The 17,362-nt window shown below is 32.8% G+C and overlaps 1 protein-coding gene across 2 annotated transcripts in view; it reads right to left on the bottom strand.

Moving 5' to 3' along the window:
• Nucleotides 1-247: 247 nt before the first annotated feature.
• LOC130445728 (insulin-like growth factor-binding protein complex acid labile subunit) overlaps nt 248-17,362 on the bottom strand; it is a 123,543-nt gene continuing 106,428 nt past the window's right edge. The window contains exons 6-8 of one of the 2 annotated variants that reach the window (XR_008910080.1): nt 6,581-6,794; nt 552-2,230; nt 248-312 (exon numbers count right to left, since the gene is read on the bottom strand). Coding sequence is in view for 1 of the 2 variants with exons in the window: in XM_056781562.1 (XP_056637540.1) it covers nt 1,617-2,230; nt 6,581-6,794 (828 nt within the window). In the remaining variant the exon portion in view is untranslated. Of the gene's footprint in view, nt 2,231-6,580; nt 6,795-17,362 lie in introns of both variants that reach the window. The other variant, XM_056781562.1, reaches the window with a different exon arrangement.

The raw sequence follows: 17,362 nt of genomic DNA, 5'->3' as shown, positions 1-17,362 counted from the left end.
TTCAATGTTTTTTATGGCACCTTGATGTAAAATATCACTAATGAAAATATATGTTGAGAAGCAACCACTAGACCAGGGTAGAAGCCTTTAAAAATAATAAAAACTGGAGAAAAATAATAGTAGGATAAAACCTATTGGAAAAGGAGGAGAATATAATAAAAATGAGAGGAAAAGTAATTTACGGGCGATCTGAGGTCGGGAAGGGAAAGGGGGTGAGTTTTTAAGAACAAAAAACGGCTTATCTCGATTTCTGGCAAAACTATAAGTTTTATTTAAAAAGTTAAATTGCAAAGTTGTAGGTAATAAGACGATCTACAACTTTTGTTTTCTCACTTTTTTCACATAACCTCAAAATTTATGTAAAAAATTCAAAAAATGGATTTTGGTTTTTTATTTTTATCTTTTATAAAAAATATATGTGTATATGGAACATAAAAATGTTCTTTGCAAAAGTTAAAAATAAAAATCAAAAACTGGGTTTTTCAATTTTTCACATAAATTTTGAGGTTATGTGAAAGAAGTTTGAATACAAAAGTAGTAGATCTTATTACCTACAATTTTCTTATTTGACTATTTGAATAGTACAAAGATTTTTAATCGGAACAATACATATTTCATTTAATAGCATGTTTTTGATCTGATATCCAAATTTTTGTAATACAGAAAATATTTTTATAGATCGAGTTACAACCTCTAAGTGAAATTTAGTACTTGCAGTTATCCGTTTCGGTGATAAAAGTAGCAGCATAATGTACATTAAATATGTGTGTGTCGATTTTATGAGTATACCACTGACAGATCCATAGTATACAGATAAGAAATATTCTATTCGAAGATATTCAAATTGCAAAAATTATTACACTAATCTAACAGTGATAAATTCGTTTTTACTTCCTTAAATTTTGATTCTTTTCGTGTTTTTGGTTAGTATAACGTCAGAGTAAAAGTCAATTTTATGAAATGTACATAGAGTATACAGGGTGTCCCACGACGAGTTAAACCTATTTGTATATGGCAAAATAGTAAAATCATAAAAATCTCTACGTGAGGGTTTTCAGATACGATTTTTTTAACTAAAATATTTTCAAAGATGGCAGACTTCCGGCTCTACCGGAAAAAAAATAATTTATAAAGGTCTGCAACGGTCAAATTTTTTACAAAAAAATTCGAAAAGTATACATTTTTGGAAAGCAGTTTTTATACAAAAGTATACTAAATTTTTACGTAGATTTCAAAAATGTGTTATTTTGCCATATACAGATAGTTTTATTTTGTCGTGTGACACCATGTATATACACGCGTCCAAGTCCATAAATGTATTGATTCAGAATTTAATGTATTCCATACGTCGAAAAACTGGATACTGTAAATTAATTGAATTTTCCGATGGGAAATACTGATTGCTTTGCAAGTAAATATAATTACTTAGATAATTGCTCCGTGGTTCGCATTTCTATATTCTTTACGTTTAAAATTATCTACGTGCTAAAAGACATTTGCTCAAAGAAGCCATTTTTGTTATTGAACTAATATTTTCTAAGTAGAAATAGCATTAAATGACTAGCAATAAGTTGTTTGAGAAATGGATTCTTCTTCTATCTATCAACTCAAATTATCTACGGTTTTTGAAGCTCAGATAAATTGTCATTTTTATTAAACTGTTGATTCATTAACATTTTATTTTGAGATGTTAATTCATCGATTCGAGACCTGAGCTCTTCAATTTGCGAAGCTAATTTATTTATTTGTTGACCCTGTTTTACTGGATCGAAAAGTGAGGTTTGTTGTGATAGTTCACTCTTTATTTCAGCTTGTGCTAATGTATCATTCAGACGTTTGAATGGGTTGAAGCGCTGATCCTTTTGGGGAGGATGTTGAACGTTTAATAGTATATCTTCCTTGAAAGGTTCGTCCATAATACTGGGATCATTTTGTATACTATAATGTAACTTAGAATCTAGTGCTGCATCTGATTGGATTGTTTGTATATCGTTTTTCTGTTCATGATTAGATTGTTCTTCATTTTGATATTCATCTTTGTTTCTTTCAATAGTCGAATATTTTTGAGAATTTGTCGTTTCAGGAATGTATCCTAGGAAAGCATTGGGTTTTGATGTCGTGGGTTGTTCGCTTAACGGAGGACAATGAGACACGCCAATTATTTTCGTGTGGTTTGTTTCCATAATTGAAACGATATCGGGCAAAGCTGCATCGCAGAGGATGGGATTATCTGGAATAAAATATTGTTATTAGTTTTTATCTGGAACTCTAGATATCAAAAGACAATAAAAAAACATTCCAAAATTGATCAAATGTGCCGAATATACTTTCGTTCTGGTGAGTTTTAATGCAAAAAATTCACCATGATTTCCCTTCTACATTTGAAATCAATTAAAACACATCCATCAATACATGAATAAAATTTATGATATCATCAATTTCGATAACAAAATTGAAGTCGAATAGTTGAGGTGGTGTAAGCTTAGCAAGTTCTTCATATAACTAGTAGTAGCTACAACTTCTTCACCAGCTTCTAATTCGGTAATAAGAAATTTCTTTGTTACTATTTTCTACGTCATAAAAAACTTTTTTTTTATATTATAATTTGAAATTATTTGAACAAATTGGGATAAAACTGATTTGTCAAAAGAAATGCGCAGTGTTGGATAAATTTCGCTGAAGATCCCGGCATCCTAAATATGTGTCATCTGGTTTTATCAGGCAAAATAGGATTTATCAACATCCTTATGGATAAAATTGTTATGGAGTAATACTCTTATAGAGTATAAATCAGATCAAAAATTCCACATAAAATTGCGTAGAAAATTATGTACTTAGTTATTTGTGTGTGACTTGCAGGATTTGTATGCTTCTTTAGGAGATCATGAATTGATACATCATTACATAGATAGAGTAGAACGAGAAATAGATGATTCCCCCAGAGTACCTAAGTGGATCAGGCATGTGTGTATACTCAATCAATTATTCATGAGCAATTGCTCGATGATTGCCAAGGAAAAGTGAGTATCGATGACATCAAGTTCTTTCACATATGGTACATTGACCAAAAGACTCCAAGTGACTATATTGAATCGGTCAAACTACTACAAAGAGTCAAGTTACATACGGGGATATATTGATATCTAGTTAGTCTAGACCAGATTCATGCATAAACAAAATATTACGTTACCATAATAACGAAGAATAACTTATTAGAAGTGTCAGTGTCAAGTTTTACGCCAAAAAAGTAAACCAGAGTTACGCAATAAATTAAAAGAAAAAAAATGTACACCGAAATTGTGAAAATCGAAAAATTGGAGTATCGAGCCATCAAGTACCTGTATTTAAAATGGTTAAGAGATAAGTAGATTTACGAAGAAAAATTGGACTGCAAGCTTCAAAAGAGGTAAATTTTCCATTGAAGATGATGACCGATCGGGAAGGCCAGTTTCTGTATCAGTCCCCGAAAATATCGATGCAGTTCATAACATGAATTAATCAGACCGTCGAATTGGGCTGAAACGGATATCTGAAGCACTGAATATTTCATACCAACGCGTTCATCATATAGTTCACGTCAATTTGGATATGAGAAAAATTGCTGCAAAATGGATCCCCAAATGTTTGAATGTTGACCAAAAGCGTGCAAGGGTAGAAGCATCGCGTTCGATCTGTGCTCGATTTGAAAACGATGTAGACTTCTTTAACCGAATTGTTACTATAGATGAGTTTGGGTACATTTATACGATCCAGAAACAAAGCAACAATAGATGGAATGGCGACTCTCTGGTTCTCCAACACCTAAGAAGTTTCGTGTCCAAAAATCTGCTGGAAAAGTTCTTGCTTCAGTTTTTTGGGATTGCAATGATTGATTTTTTGGATAAGGGTAGAACAATAACTGGAGATTACTATTCGACATTACTGACCACTCAACGAGAGAAAATTATAGAGAAAAGACGCGGAAAGCTATCCAAAGGTTTTTTGGTTTTGCAGGACAACGTCCTGACACAAATCTTATGTTGCCATGTAACAAATTCGTGATTTAGGGTTTGAATTACTAGAACACCCCCCTTATTCACTAGATTTGGTTCCGTCCGACTATCATCTCTTTCCTCAACTGAAAAAAAAGTTTAAAGATCGTAAATTTTCTTCCAACGAAGAGGTAATAAAAGCTGTGGAGGTCTGGTTTGCAAGAATTTTTCAATATATCCTCGTAAGCAGTTAAAATTTTTGAAATTATATTGTATATAGTATAACAGACGAACGTAAAACATGCTGACATTGATATCATAGAGTTTCCATATATACAGGGTCGAGAATATTGAGAAGATATAAGAAAGAAAAGCAAAAGGATCCAAACCAAACTAAAAAGTCTTTTTAGTATTCTCGTATAAATTGGAATTCTGGTACCTAGTAAAAGAAAGTAGGTCATTCAATTCTTCAGCCGTGGAACTAGAAAAAAGAGGACATGACCAAGACTTACTGTGGTCGGAAGAAAAATATATCCGAAAACAAGGAAACAACTAAGAAAAAGAAATATTCTAGTGAACTACTTTTTAATAGCAAATCGTGGGAGAAACAGGAGTTCTGGAACTTATGTATAGTTCCATATTCTGACAGACAGACATAATCTTAGAGTCTGAAACTCTGAGAGAGAGGGATTTAGCTCAGAAAGTATACATAACAAATGAAGATGTTTTGAAAAGAATTTGAAATAGAAACATTCACTTGATTCAAATGTATGAACACAATCCCTGATAGCTAAGCGGAGGAGTGTGTCATCTCATTTTTTAAGACCATTTATATATGCCAATTTTCAAATTTGTTTATCGATCTTATCGATCTTAGCGAACTTGTGCAAACTGCTGTCGCCATTTATCTGCCAACAATTGATAAATCAAATGAACATTCGAAAAAGTACATCACAGAAGTAACGTAACGGCCCCCTAATGTACAGCTTGGTACTCAATATTACCTGAAACACATACCACGACCAGATAATTAAAAACGAAACTCCTATTTTCTGCGGTGCAGAAATTGTGCAAAAACACAAAAGGACAGAGACGAATCTAAAATGCAAGATATGCCAAAGTAAGTCTGCTCTCTGTGCAGTTCCGTGTTCGAAAATTGACATCTTGGTATAAATAACTAATTCCAAAATTGTTGGAAGTATTATAATCAATAAAGGAGTTCAAATCGTTAAGTCCGATTGTTTTTATCTATGACTACAATAACCGCTGCGTCCCACCCCAAACAAAAGACTTGTCCCGGGAGGCAAGACGGCAAAAACAGTCCACATATCTTTTCAATTCTATTTATTTGTGGAAGCAATATGTTATGCCTCAAAACATGTAACAAAAATACTTAAAAAATAACTTTGAAACGTAAGTGACAAGATGGGGCCGGTTTACAAAATACTAGTGTCAATCAACGTGTTAAAATGTTTTTAATATTGATGCATGGATTGGAATAATAGAAGAAAACTCAACTATACTACATTCTCTGCATCAATCATTAAAATAAAATTTCTCAAGCCATGATCTCCCTGAACTACTCAAGGATATCCATTTGAACAAAAGAAAGTACATTTTATCGGATTGTCCGACGAGAGCTAGTAGTTCGCAGCATACTGATACTGAAGAATCGTATTCAAATAGCGTCTTATTCTAGAAGTATTCCCATTATATCCAAGTCCTTTTTTGCTTATTGTAAACACTTTGATCTAGACTCTGCCCTCTTTCTTCTGCCTCCTGGATTCCATTATAGCATTGAAAAAGCTACGTTGTCTCCACCATGGCCATTTCATTCTTCTTTTTTTATTCTTCTAACTATATCTTCAACTTCAAGTTCTTCCTTCATTCCATTAATATCAATTGGTGCTGATATTGTTCTTTCTATGTTTCTTTTCGGTATGTTCATTGTTTATTTTATCTCATCATTGTTATGTGAATATCCATTTAGTTCTTCTTAGTAAGTATTTTGGTCTTCAATATTTTCTTTGCATGATGTGCTTTATCAGTTGCTAATATTTTTTATTTTATTTTTGATCCTTTTTGTTAATCGTCAGATATTTGAAGTTTTATACTTCCTCAAATTCATAATCTCCTATTTTGACTGTCCCTTTTTGAATTGCTTGTCATACCTCATAATTTTTGTCGTCTTACTTCTTCATTGATTGAGAATTCTTAAGTTTCTTCTATGCTTTTGATTCCTTTATAGTTATTGCCATATGGCTTCTTATTTTGTTTATACCCCTCGGCTTTTCAGAGCTTTCATCATGTTTTCCTAGTGAAAAGCTTATTAGAGATCAATCATCAATATTTCGATCTGGTGTTCGTGTTTTATTCAACTACCTATTTAATTGTGTGTATCTATTGTGGATTTCACCACATTGGAATGTTGATTAGAATGTTGATATGTAAAAGGTAAGGAGGAATTCGAATTTTACTGGATAACTATTCAATTTTTTTCTGAAAAGAAAATATCAATTGCATTTATAAAAATCAACTACTTCTACTACTTCATTAATTGTTTTAGTACAAACACAGAGAACAGTAATGTACAAAAATGTATCGCTTACCTTGAAGATATAGTTTTAGCGTATCCCAGGTACCTTCGTGAATTCCGTGTTCCAATGTGCAACGCGTTTTGGCTACTAAATCTCTTCCCAATGCAATAATTCGATTATTTGATAAATCTGCATGGCAAAGTACAGGTAACCCATGGAAATCTTTCTCCAATATTGTTAATTGGTTATGACTTGCTTTCAATTCCGATAATCTTGGTAAGTAAGTCTGAAAAATTACATATACTCTGAAGGCTATTAAATAAGATTATGCCCTAATCTTGATTAAACTCTGTATAGTAGACATACTTTCAATTTGATCAAATATTTGTTTTCATTTTTGTATTATATATTATATATATATATATATATATATATATATATATATATATATATATATATATATATATGTATATATATACAGTGCTTTTCAGATAAAAGTATCCACCTTTAATAACTTTTGTAATACTGGTATTTAGAAAAAATCCAAAAACACGTCAATTTATGTTGGAAGGGGCAAGCATTATGGCTTATTTAAACTTACTGGAAAAGCCACCCCCTCACCCCTAGCAGCATCCCCTTTATTTTTTTAAATTACTTTTCATATTTTTTATGTAAAATTTGGATACTCCTCTTTGAGCTGATTTCAAAAATGTATAATACTTGTAGGTTAAAGTGGTTAGTTTATGAGATAAACAATTTTTCTTTTAAGAGCACAAATTTTACTTATTATTTACTTTCACCTTATTTGCCTGTACTAAAATGGGTTGTACAACAGTTCAAACTCTTTAATCTTAAGATTAAAAATTTTTAACTGTGCTATTTATTCTACTTAAAAAATCCAAACAACAGAAAACTCTACTTTTTATTAAAGTTTGACATTGTCAACTAGAATTTGTAGTCACTATTGATAGTGTAATTTGATACATTATTTATTTTGTTTCTCTGAAATGGTTTACTCTTTGCAAGAAAGAATTGAAATTGTAGGTTTATACTACCAAAATAATAATTGTGCAAGAGCTGCTGCTAGAATATTTAACGAATTACATGACAGAAGACATGCAACATAAGTATGTAATTCAACTGATGGAGAAATTTACCACAACAGGGTCTGTTTGCAATAAAGTGCATAAGCGAGAGGGACTCGTAAATAACGAAGCAATCCAAGTGGCAATTTTAGGGCAAGTCAGCTTAGAGGCTCAACAACCCAAATCGTTGTCAACAATAAGTAGAGCGATCGGTGTTTCATCTTCTACAGTTTTCCGAGTTCTACATAAATTCAAGTACCACCCATACAAAGTTAAGTTGGTGCACGAGTTGAATGAAGATGATTTTGATCGTCGTCTAGAGTTTTGCGAATCAATGACGCAAATTATCAATAACAATCCACAATTGTTAAACAATATTTGCTTTTCTGATGAATGCTAATGGTCATTAAATGGCTTAGTAAGTAGGCATAATTGTAGATATTGGGCTGAAAGTGATCCACATATTATGCGTGAATTCCATACACAACATCCCCAAAAGTTAAACGTTTGGTGTGGTATCCTAGGTGACCACATTGTCGGACCTTTCTTCATCAACGGAAATTTAAATGGTGAATCATATCTTGAGTTACTCAGGGAAGGGGTTGACCCACGTATTACAACAATAATAGAAAATGATGATAACCTTTCCGAAGATTTACTGGTATTTCAACAAGACGGAGCTCCCCCACACCATGCTATGCCTGTCCGACAATTTTTAAACGAAACATTCCCCGCTCGTTGGATAGGTAGAAGGGGGCAGATGATGGAGTGGCCACCTAGGTCACCGGATTTAACACCACTAGACTTCTTTTTATGGGGGTATTTAAAAACAAAAGTTTATGCTACCCAACCAGAATCTCTGGATGATTTACGAGAGAGGATAGAAAATGAATGTCGACAATTAAATCCAGCCGTATTAAGCAATGTCAGAGAGGCATTTCAAAATAGATCATACCATTGTATGGAAGTGAATGGTACTCATTTTGAACACTTATTGTAACTTCATAATAAATAGCACAGTTAAATAATAGTTAAAAAGATTAAAGAGTTTGAACTGTTGTACAACCCATTTTAGTACAGGCAAATAAGGTGAAAGTAAATAATAAGTAAAATTTGTGCTCTTAAAAGAAAAATTGTTTATCTCATAAACTAACCACTTTAACCTACAAGTATTATACATTTTTGAAATCAGCTCAAAGAGGAGTATCCAAATTTTACATAAAAAATATGAAAAGTAATTTAAAAAAATAAAGGGGATGCTGCTAGGGGTGAGGGGGTGGCTTTTCCAGTAAGTTTAAATAAGCCATAATGCTTGCCCCTTCCAACATAAATTGACGTGTTTTTGGATTTTTTCTAAATACCAGTATTACAAAAGTTATTAAAGATGGATACTTTTATCTGAAAAGCACTGTATATATATATATATATATATATATATATATATATATATATATTATGTATATATATATATTTCTTTCATTTCTTGTTTCTTAGACCTTTTGATATATTATTGCATCTAAATGTTCTTGATTTTAGGTCTCTTTTGTTTTAAAATTAGTTTTTTTGAAAATTTTTAAAGGAAAGAAATATTTTGACGTTTCGACTTTTTTTTAAGTCTTTATTAAATATTTTGATAAAGCCCACTTAAAAATGTGTGGGAGCTGACGAAAAGGGAACTGGATGAAGAGGCGATCACTATTAAATCCAGCAATCCTCAAATTCAGTACAATCTTGCATGATAGCAAACAAATCAATTGAAAACAATACAACGGTACAATATCACTCGAAAATCAATATATTACGTGGCATTTTGCAGTGTGTCCAATAATATGACACTGTAGATAAAACTTATGCTTTATTTAACATCCAGTTATTCGATTAGGTAAAATAAAATATTTTATTGATATCATATTTTGCATATACTAGTAGCACAATTATATAGATCGCTGTAAAATTGATAAGAATCTGCATGATAATGTTACGAAATGGGTCCTTAGACAGGCCCTGTCCAGCTGCAATGGAATTTTAAAATTCGGCAAATCCTCGTGGCGCTTTTCATTTTTTTATAAATGGCGAACGTACCTTTTATGAACTTTTTATTATAGAAGGCGATTTGTTTACAGTATTTCTTTTAAATTAATAAATTCTATCAAATACTACTTTTGTTTAATTTTGTTCTAGAACTTAGTTGACTTTTATTTACGTATATAAATGATTTGTGTAAACACAGATTAGTTACTTTTAAATAAATAGTCGTAGTGAAAAGAACGAATTAGTAAAAGTCATCGCAGAATTTGTTTAAGTTATATTTATAAGTAAATCATTATAAGTTAAAAGAGCTTAAGAGACAGTAATTATTAATTCACCCCACGAATAGAAAGAGTAAATACGAAAAACATTACACTAATTGAGAGGTTCAGAATTGAAGTGGATCAAGTCCAATTTCGTACTATTTTAAGTTAATCCACTTTAAAGGTATATTAAACAATGTTTATTCCAGTAGAGGAGTGAATCAAGTCGCACTTGACAGTGAAACACAGTCTAAACCATTTCAAGAAAGTGGATCAGATTACCAGATTCCGGAAAGGTCCGATTCTGGCGAGTGTGAAGGTATTGTTTAATTATTTTATTATTTTTTTTTAATCAGCGTGTATTACTTCCTAGAAGTGAAGTTATGTTTCCATTACAAATGTTCAGTATCTAATGTCCTAGTCTGATAGCAACGGGATTTGATACCAGCTTTGTTTGCAATTTTTTATAGGCGAATTAAGCGATTAAGTTATTATACCCACACTGAACAATGACACAAGCCCAGCTATTGCGTGGCGGGTGTTTCAGACACGATAATTCAGAATTATATTGCGACAGGTATAAATAAATAAATAACTCTAATTAAACAGTGTTTTCAGCGAACAATTAATTTTAGGTTTACCTAAATCTAGAAAGCGAAGTGTAAATAAAAATAATTGGAATTATTATATTACTAATATTATTATATATTATTATATTACTAAAATTCAAGAAAATGAGCGCAAGATAATTTTTGATTCTTTTTGGAAACTAGCTGACTATTCCCGTCAATATGTTTTTATTAGAGGCTTGGTAACAGCACAAAGAAAACGAATTAGATGTGGCACAGGCGCAACAAAGCAAACGTCTTTCAAGTACAGCTTCCGAAAATGATACCTTATGAGTATGTAAGAAGTATATTTAGATACATTACAAATTAGTGTTGGTAGATTATGTTGCTGTATTTCGAAAGATGAAGTATGTTCAGTAATAGATTCGCGGGGAATGAATCCAAGAAAAAAAGTGGATGATTCGAAAATTATTGAACATGTCAACTATTTTCCCGCCTACCAGAATCATTATACCAGAAAAGATAACCCTGGCAGAAAATATTTGAATGAGGAATATACTATCAGCAAAATGTATGAGTTATACAAAGAAAAATATATCTCAAAAAATGAGATTCCTTGCAAGAAAGAAATTTTAGTACCATGTTTTTAACGCAAAGTTCAATTTTAAGTTTTAAATCGCCATCTAAAGATACTTATTCTCTATGCGACAACCTTAAAATGAAAATTGATGTTGAAGAAAATGAAGAAATAAAAAAGAAACTTAAAATAGATAAAGGAATACATCTTGCAAAAGTTGATTAAGCCGTAGGTCTCAGACCTCAACTATTATATACTAACTATTGATCTTCAAAAAGCGCTGCCACGTCCGTAGCCTATTATAAGAAAAATTTTCATGTTTACAACCTTGGAGTACATTCATTCATTATAGGAACTGGATTCATGTATGTACGTATATGTGTATGTATTCAATTTGCAGCAAATCATGAACACATTATATTGTATTCTGATTCATGCACAGGTCAGAACAGGAATATATATGTACCTTTCCCTGCTTAAGTTGGTACAAGATTCACACATGGCCGTGAACACTATAGACGTTAAATTTTTAATGTCAGGTCATTCGTTTTTGCCGAACGATGCAGATTTCGGCGTAATTGAAAAGCTTAGCCGCAAATGCCCTCATATTTTTTCCGCACAAGTCTGGATGAAAATAGCAAGAGAAGCAAATAAAGAAGAACCAAGATTTAGGGTTATTGAAATGAAGAGGGAAGAATTTAAATCAACCAAACATTTGGAAGCAGCAATACAACATAGAAAAAAAACTGTAACTGGACATGACTTTTCATGGTTAAAAATCAGGTGGTTGCGTTTTGAAAGAGCGTCGCCGATATCACTAAAATTTAAAGAAACTCTAAATGAAGACATTGCGTTTGAAACAGTTGATTAAATAAAACTACACGATGAAGAAAAATCACATCATTAGCCATCCAACAGGATCAACTCTATCCATCCAGACGTAATGTAACTGAATCTAAAAAGCAACACATGAAAGATCTTCTTCGCTTTGTCCCGCCCATATATAAAAATTTTTATAAAAATTTACCTATTGAAGGCAACACTAGACAAAGCGAAGGCAATAAATCCCCGACTGACGAAGAAGAACAAACCGATAAACCTGTTTATGTTTAAAATGGAAAACATTTTCAGTCATAAAATGGTTCAAGTCCAAAAATTTATAAATAATCGTTTTTAGAAATTACCCCAGTTGTATTTGAAGTTATTTTAGTTTACATCTGTAAAGTATAAAGTATAATAAAGTATTTCGTTCATTTTTCATCTTGGACTTGTTGTGTTTTAATTAATAAACCTAAAAAAACTTTGATCTACATTTTCTCCATAATTAGTTTGGTGGACTTGATCCACTCTACCTCTGAGCCCATCAATTATAGGGTAAGTCTGTAGCAAGTTTGCTTTGGTTGCTATTTAATTGTATCACGTCAACCGCTTCAGTGTCTTGTGAATATTTTATCTAGATATTCTCTGATAATAATAGATCTACATTGTTGGGATAGCTAGAGTATGGACCGAATAAATTGTGGTTAATGAACCTGTTCATACCTTTACTTTTTAAGGATGGTACATATGAGCTTCATAAATCTACGGGATGATGCCTCCTTTATCCTTTAGATATCAATTTGAAAATTTGTATGCTTTTGAACCAATTGTCGAACATATTTGAGAAAAACGTTGACTTCGTAATTTATTTTTGTTCTGCGGGAATAAGAATAAATCATTGAGCGCCAAACAAAAACTGTACGGTAGATGATCCGTTAATTCGATGTTTTAACTGTTAAAAACGTTTTTTTAGTTTAGTTTGAACTGAGGTGTGAGAGCTCGCATTGTCGTGAAGGAAAATGTCTTCTGCGATTGGTTTCCCTGATTTTTCGAACACTTCTGGCAAACAAATGTGCCAATCAGAATTAACTGTTCTACGTTGCTCTTATGGAATGGTGGCCATGTCCAGTTATTCCGAAAAAACAGGCGACCATTTGCTTCGAAATTCTTCGTGTGCGAACAACTTTTGTTGGATTTGGCTCGTCTTGAAATACCCAAACAGTAGATTTATCTTTAGTTTCGGGTTCATATGTAAGATATTATCGTAAATTATCGATTTTTTTTCATATTGCGACGTTAACAATTAATTTTAATTTTATAGTGTAAAAGTGCTACTAAAGCGATCTGGAACAGTGAGAAGGCGATTTATAATTTATATATATTGAGAAATCGTCACCTTAATGCCGTGCAAGTGCAACGATAGCTCCGACTGCAGGAAAATAACCTGGCCCCTAACACCTGCGAATGGTCCAATACTTACTCCAGCTTATCGGTAAGCACGCCTGTGTTTTCGACAGGATCATCTGAATTGGACGTTGGAACAATGGGGATCTGTTCTCTTCTCAGATGAGACCTATTCCTCCATGGCAGCAACCGAAGAAGAAAAGTGTATCAAAAGTCCAGAGAGCGACTTGAAAATTGCTGTTTTGAAGAGCAGAGCAATATCTATAGCATCACGAACCAACCCTGTGTTCATTCGTAGGGGCGACCGTGTTCACGAAATAAGAGGTTTAACGGCCGATAGATATATCGAGGAGATTTTAGCAATTCATGTGGCCTGACCTTAATACGATACAACATTATCGGATGAGCTAAAAAGAAGAATTCGTACTAAAAACTCGATCCCAGAGCTTACTGTTGCAGTAGAAGAGTGGCTTAACATGTCACAAACTAATTTGATTAGATCTATGCCCTGTTGTATGAGAGATGTTTTTAGGGCAAAAGGAGGTCATACGCATACTAAGAAATTAAGTTTTAAATTGTCATTAACCCTATTTATGTTAATAGTAAAAAAGCTTAATTTGCTTAATGCATTAATTTCACTATGTTAAACATAGGAAGTCGAAATAAGTTTTCATAAATTTATACTCACATCATAGCAAATTGAATTGTGTTCCAAACAGCATATTTTTGTTGATCTGATGAATAATTTAAAAAAATATATAGTTGAAGTCGAAAGTTTACAGTGAGTCGATTTCTATGTACCCAAGTATATATGTTTAACCGTACCATATTGAAACACAGGTGGTTATTTCAAAAGTCAGGGAACTTTCTACAGTAAATACTCTATACCTACTGAAAATGAAAACCACTTCTCGCAGCCCTGTGTGGCTGGGGTAGCTTACCCTAAAATTTTAAACGGGGTAAGAAATAAGATTTATTTTAGTTAAAGTACGAGTATCGGTGATAAAATTTCAGGAAATTTCTTTCTACAGTATTTTGTCTTCATGGAATTTTTGTCAGAGCATTTACATCTCTCCTAATCGTTGAAAGAATAAATAAAATAAATAAACAATTAATAATATACAATGCCAGAATGAAATTCCATCACCAACAGTCTGTCAGAGTGAAAAACGTGTCCATGCGAGTGCAAGTAAGACAGTAATATGGAAGTGAGAGCAGTTATTGGGCATCTCTGGACTTCATTAGACGTATATTTAAAATGATACATAATGCAATAGATTTTCCCTTAATCTTGTTGAAAAATCACATTTCAAATATTTTTCTGTGAAGTACTTTTATATTTCTTAGTTGGATGAATAAAAATAGTCATCCTCTAACGAATTGGGGTGTTGCATATGATTCAACATCTCAGTAGTCGTTTACGATTTGCTTACTTGCTTATAGTCCGAGAGCTGGCTGCAAATTTTGAACAGTCATTCCGTTCCACCCAATTCTGCTTGTCCTGGCTGAACTAACCTTAGGAGTAAACGTAATGACCTTCAGCTGACAAGGTAGCGCCGGGTCCCTTTGATCCAGGTGTAATAAACTCTGGAAATTCAACTCAGTCCGGGATGGCTTAAACTGAATAATATGGTAGATTATATTGTATATTTGACAAAAAACCCTTCAACTGCATGTACGGTGACGGGAAATCATGAGTGCGCGAGCGTAGGTACATAGGTATCAGCGTTGATCGCATAACTGAAATACTTTCTACCCATGAATTACCGGCTATATATTTTATTTTTGTTAAATACACTATAAACTATCGATCACTTTAATTCCAGTTAGATAGTTAATAGTGTAGTAAATTTATTTATATAGGTAACTACGCAGATACAATTCTGATTTTTATAGGGCGCATAAAATTGTAAAAAAAAATTTATTGTACTCATTTGAATATAATATTTGTGCTACTCATAAGTAATTTTAATTATATAATAAAATAAATACTACTCTTTACAATATTAATGCAAAAGATTATTTGAAAAGTATTGGCAAACACGAAAAAAATATATATTGAAATCATTACAATAGTAATAATCTAGCTGAAATAAGAGTATTTCGTAGTTTATTTTAATAAATAAATTCATTAAAATAATAAATATCTGGCTGAAATTAAAGTATATAGGTATCAACGTTGATATCTATGTACATACGCCTAAAGGTTGTCGTGTCCCTGGTTCACCGTCTCGTACGATCTTTGCTAATCTTTCTCTGGTCATCCTGTTCACGTATTCGTTTCAAGCTCTTCTATGTTTACGTCCCCATCTCTCTATGCATTTCTCCTCTCATTCGTGTCTTATGTCTGTGTTTCTCTTTCTGTCTCTTAGTGTGTATCCGCATATGTTTCTGAGTATTTCCATTTCTGTTGTTCGAATGATGTTTTTAGTTCTTTTGTTGTCCGCTCTTGTTTCTATAGCATATACCACTATGGGTCTAACACAGGTCTTGTATATTTTAACCTTTGCCTTTTTGTTCATACTGGTATTATTCCAGATAATGTCCCGGAGTGCCCCTGATATTTGGATGGCTTTGTTTGCTTGTCCTTTTACTTCATTTATTCTGTTTTGGGTTGCGCTGATTTGTAGTCAAATGACATTACCTGTTCTATGGTTTTATTTTCTAAGGCGAGTTTGCACCTCATTGGTTCTTTAGAGATGACAAGGGTTTTAGTTTTTGCGGTAGATACTTGCATGTTAAAGGTTTTAGCTTTGACGTAGAATGAATAGGTAAGTCGTCTTCACTCTCTGCTACAATTACAACATCATCGGCATAACAGATTATTTTTATTGCGCTCGTTGTAAGTGAATATCCTCTTGATGTATTCTTGACATGAATTATTATTTCGTCCATTATCAGGTTGAACAGTTGCGGGCTTAAGGAGTCTCCCTGTCGGATACCCGTTGGTGTCTGTATTTCCTCTGTCAGGTTTTGGTTAACTAATATGTGAGTGGATGTGTTATAGTTCAAATGTCTTATGATGTCTATTATGGTTTTTGGAACGTATTTCTTTTTTAGGATGTCTACTACGTCGCTTAGCCTTGCCCTGTCGAATGCTTTGGTGAGATCTATGAAGCACATATACGCGGGCTTGCCGTATACTATAGCTTTTTCAACTATTTGTCTGATTGTGAAGATGGCATCTATGGTTGATCGATTTGTTGTTGTTTCAATGACTTTTGTAAACAGCTTCATGGGTGTGTTTAGAAGGGTTATACCTCTATGGTTCTCCGGAGATTTTCCGTCCCCTTTCTTGAATATAGGAATGGTTATGCTCTTTTTCCATTCTTTGGTTGATAGTATTATGTTGAAAAGCTTTGCAAGTTCTACCAATAGTTGTTTCCTCCGTATTTCAATAGCTCATTTGGTATGTTATCTAATCCAGGTGCTTTCCTGTTTTTGATCTTTTTTGCGGGTTCATTATTTTCGTTATCTTTTTCATTGTTTTCTTTGTTTCCATCCTATTCTGGAGCATCTGCGTACAGTTTTTCCTGTGGAACTCATCAATCTGTTGTGTCTGTGTGTATTCTACTATTTCATGTCTTCTCCTTCTTAGTCCAGAGATGCCCAATAACTGCTCTCACTTCCATATTACTGTCTTACACTCGCATGGACACGTTTTTCACTCTGACAGACTGTTGGTGATGGAATTTCATTCTGGCATTGTATATTATTAATTGTTTATTTATTTTATTTATTCTTTCAACGATTAGGAGAGATGTAAATGTTCTGGCAAAAATTCCATGAAGACAAAATACTGTAGAAAGAAATTTCCTGAAATTTTATCACCGATACTCGTACTTTAACTAAAATAAATCTTATTTCTTACCCTGTTTAAAATTTTAGGGTAAGCTACCCCGGCCACACAGGGCTGCGAGAAATGGTTTTTTGTTTTCTGTAGAAAGTTTCGTGACTTTTGAAATGACCACCTGATCTGAATGCACGTGATTTCTACAGGGGTTGCAAACTGAAAAGGTTCTCTACTTTTTTTGTGAGAATATTATTAGCGCTTTTTCAAAACTCGTGCCGATATATCAGTTTGCGGTCAGGATTCTTTGATACTTTTG

Source organism: Diorhabda sublineata, chromosome 6 (assembly GCF_026230105.1).
Source record: "Diorhabda sublineata isolate icDioSubl1.1 chromosome 6, icDioSubl1.1, whole genome shotgun sequence".
In the NCBI taxonomy this organism is placed as follows: domain Eukaryota; kingdom Metazoa; phylum Arthropoda; class Insecta; order Coleoptera; family Chrysomelidae; genus Diorhabda; species Diorhabda sublineata.
This window is presented reverse-complemented; position numbering and strand designations above follow the sequence as displayed.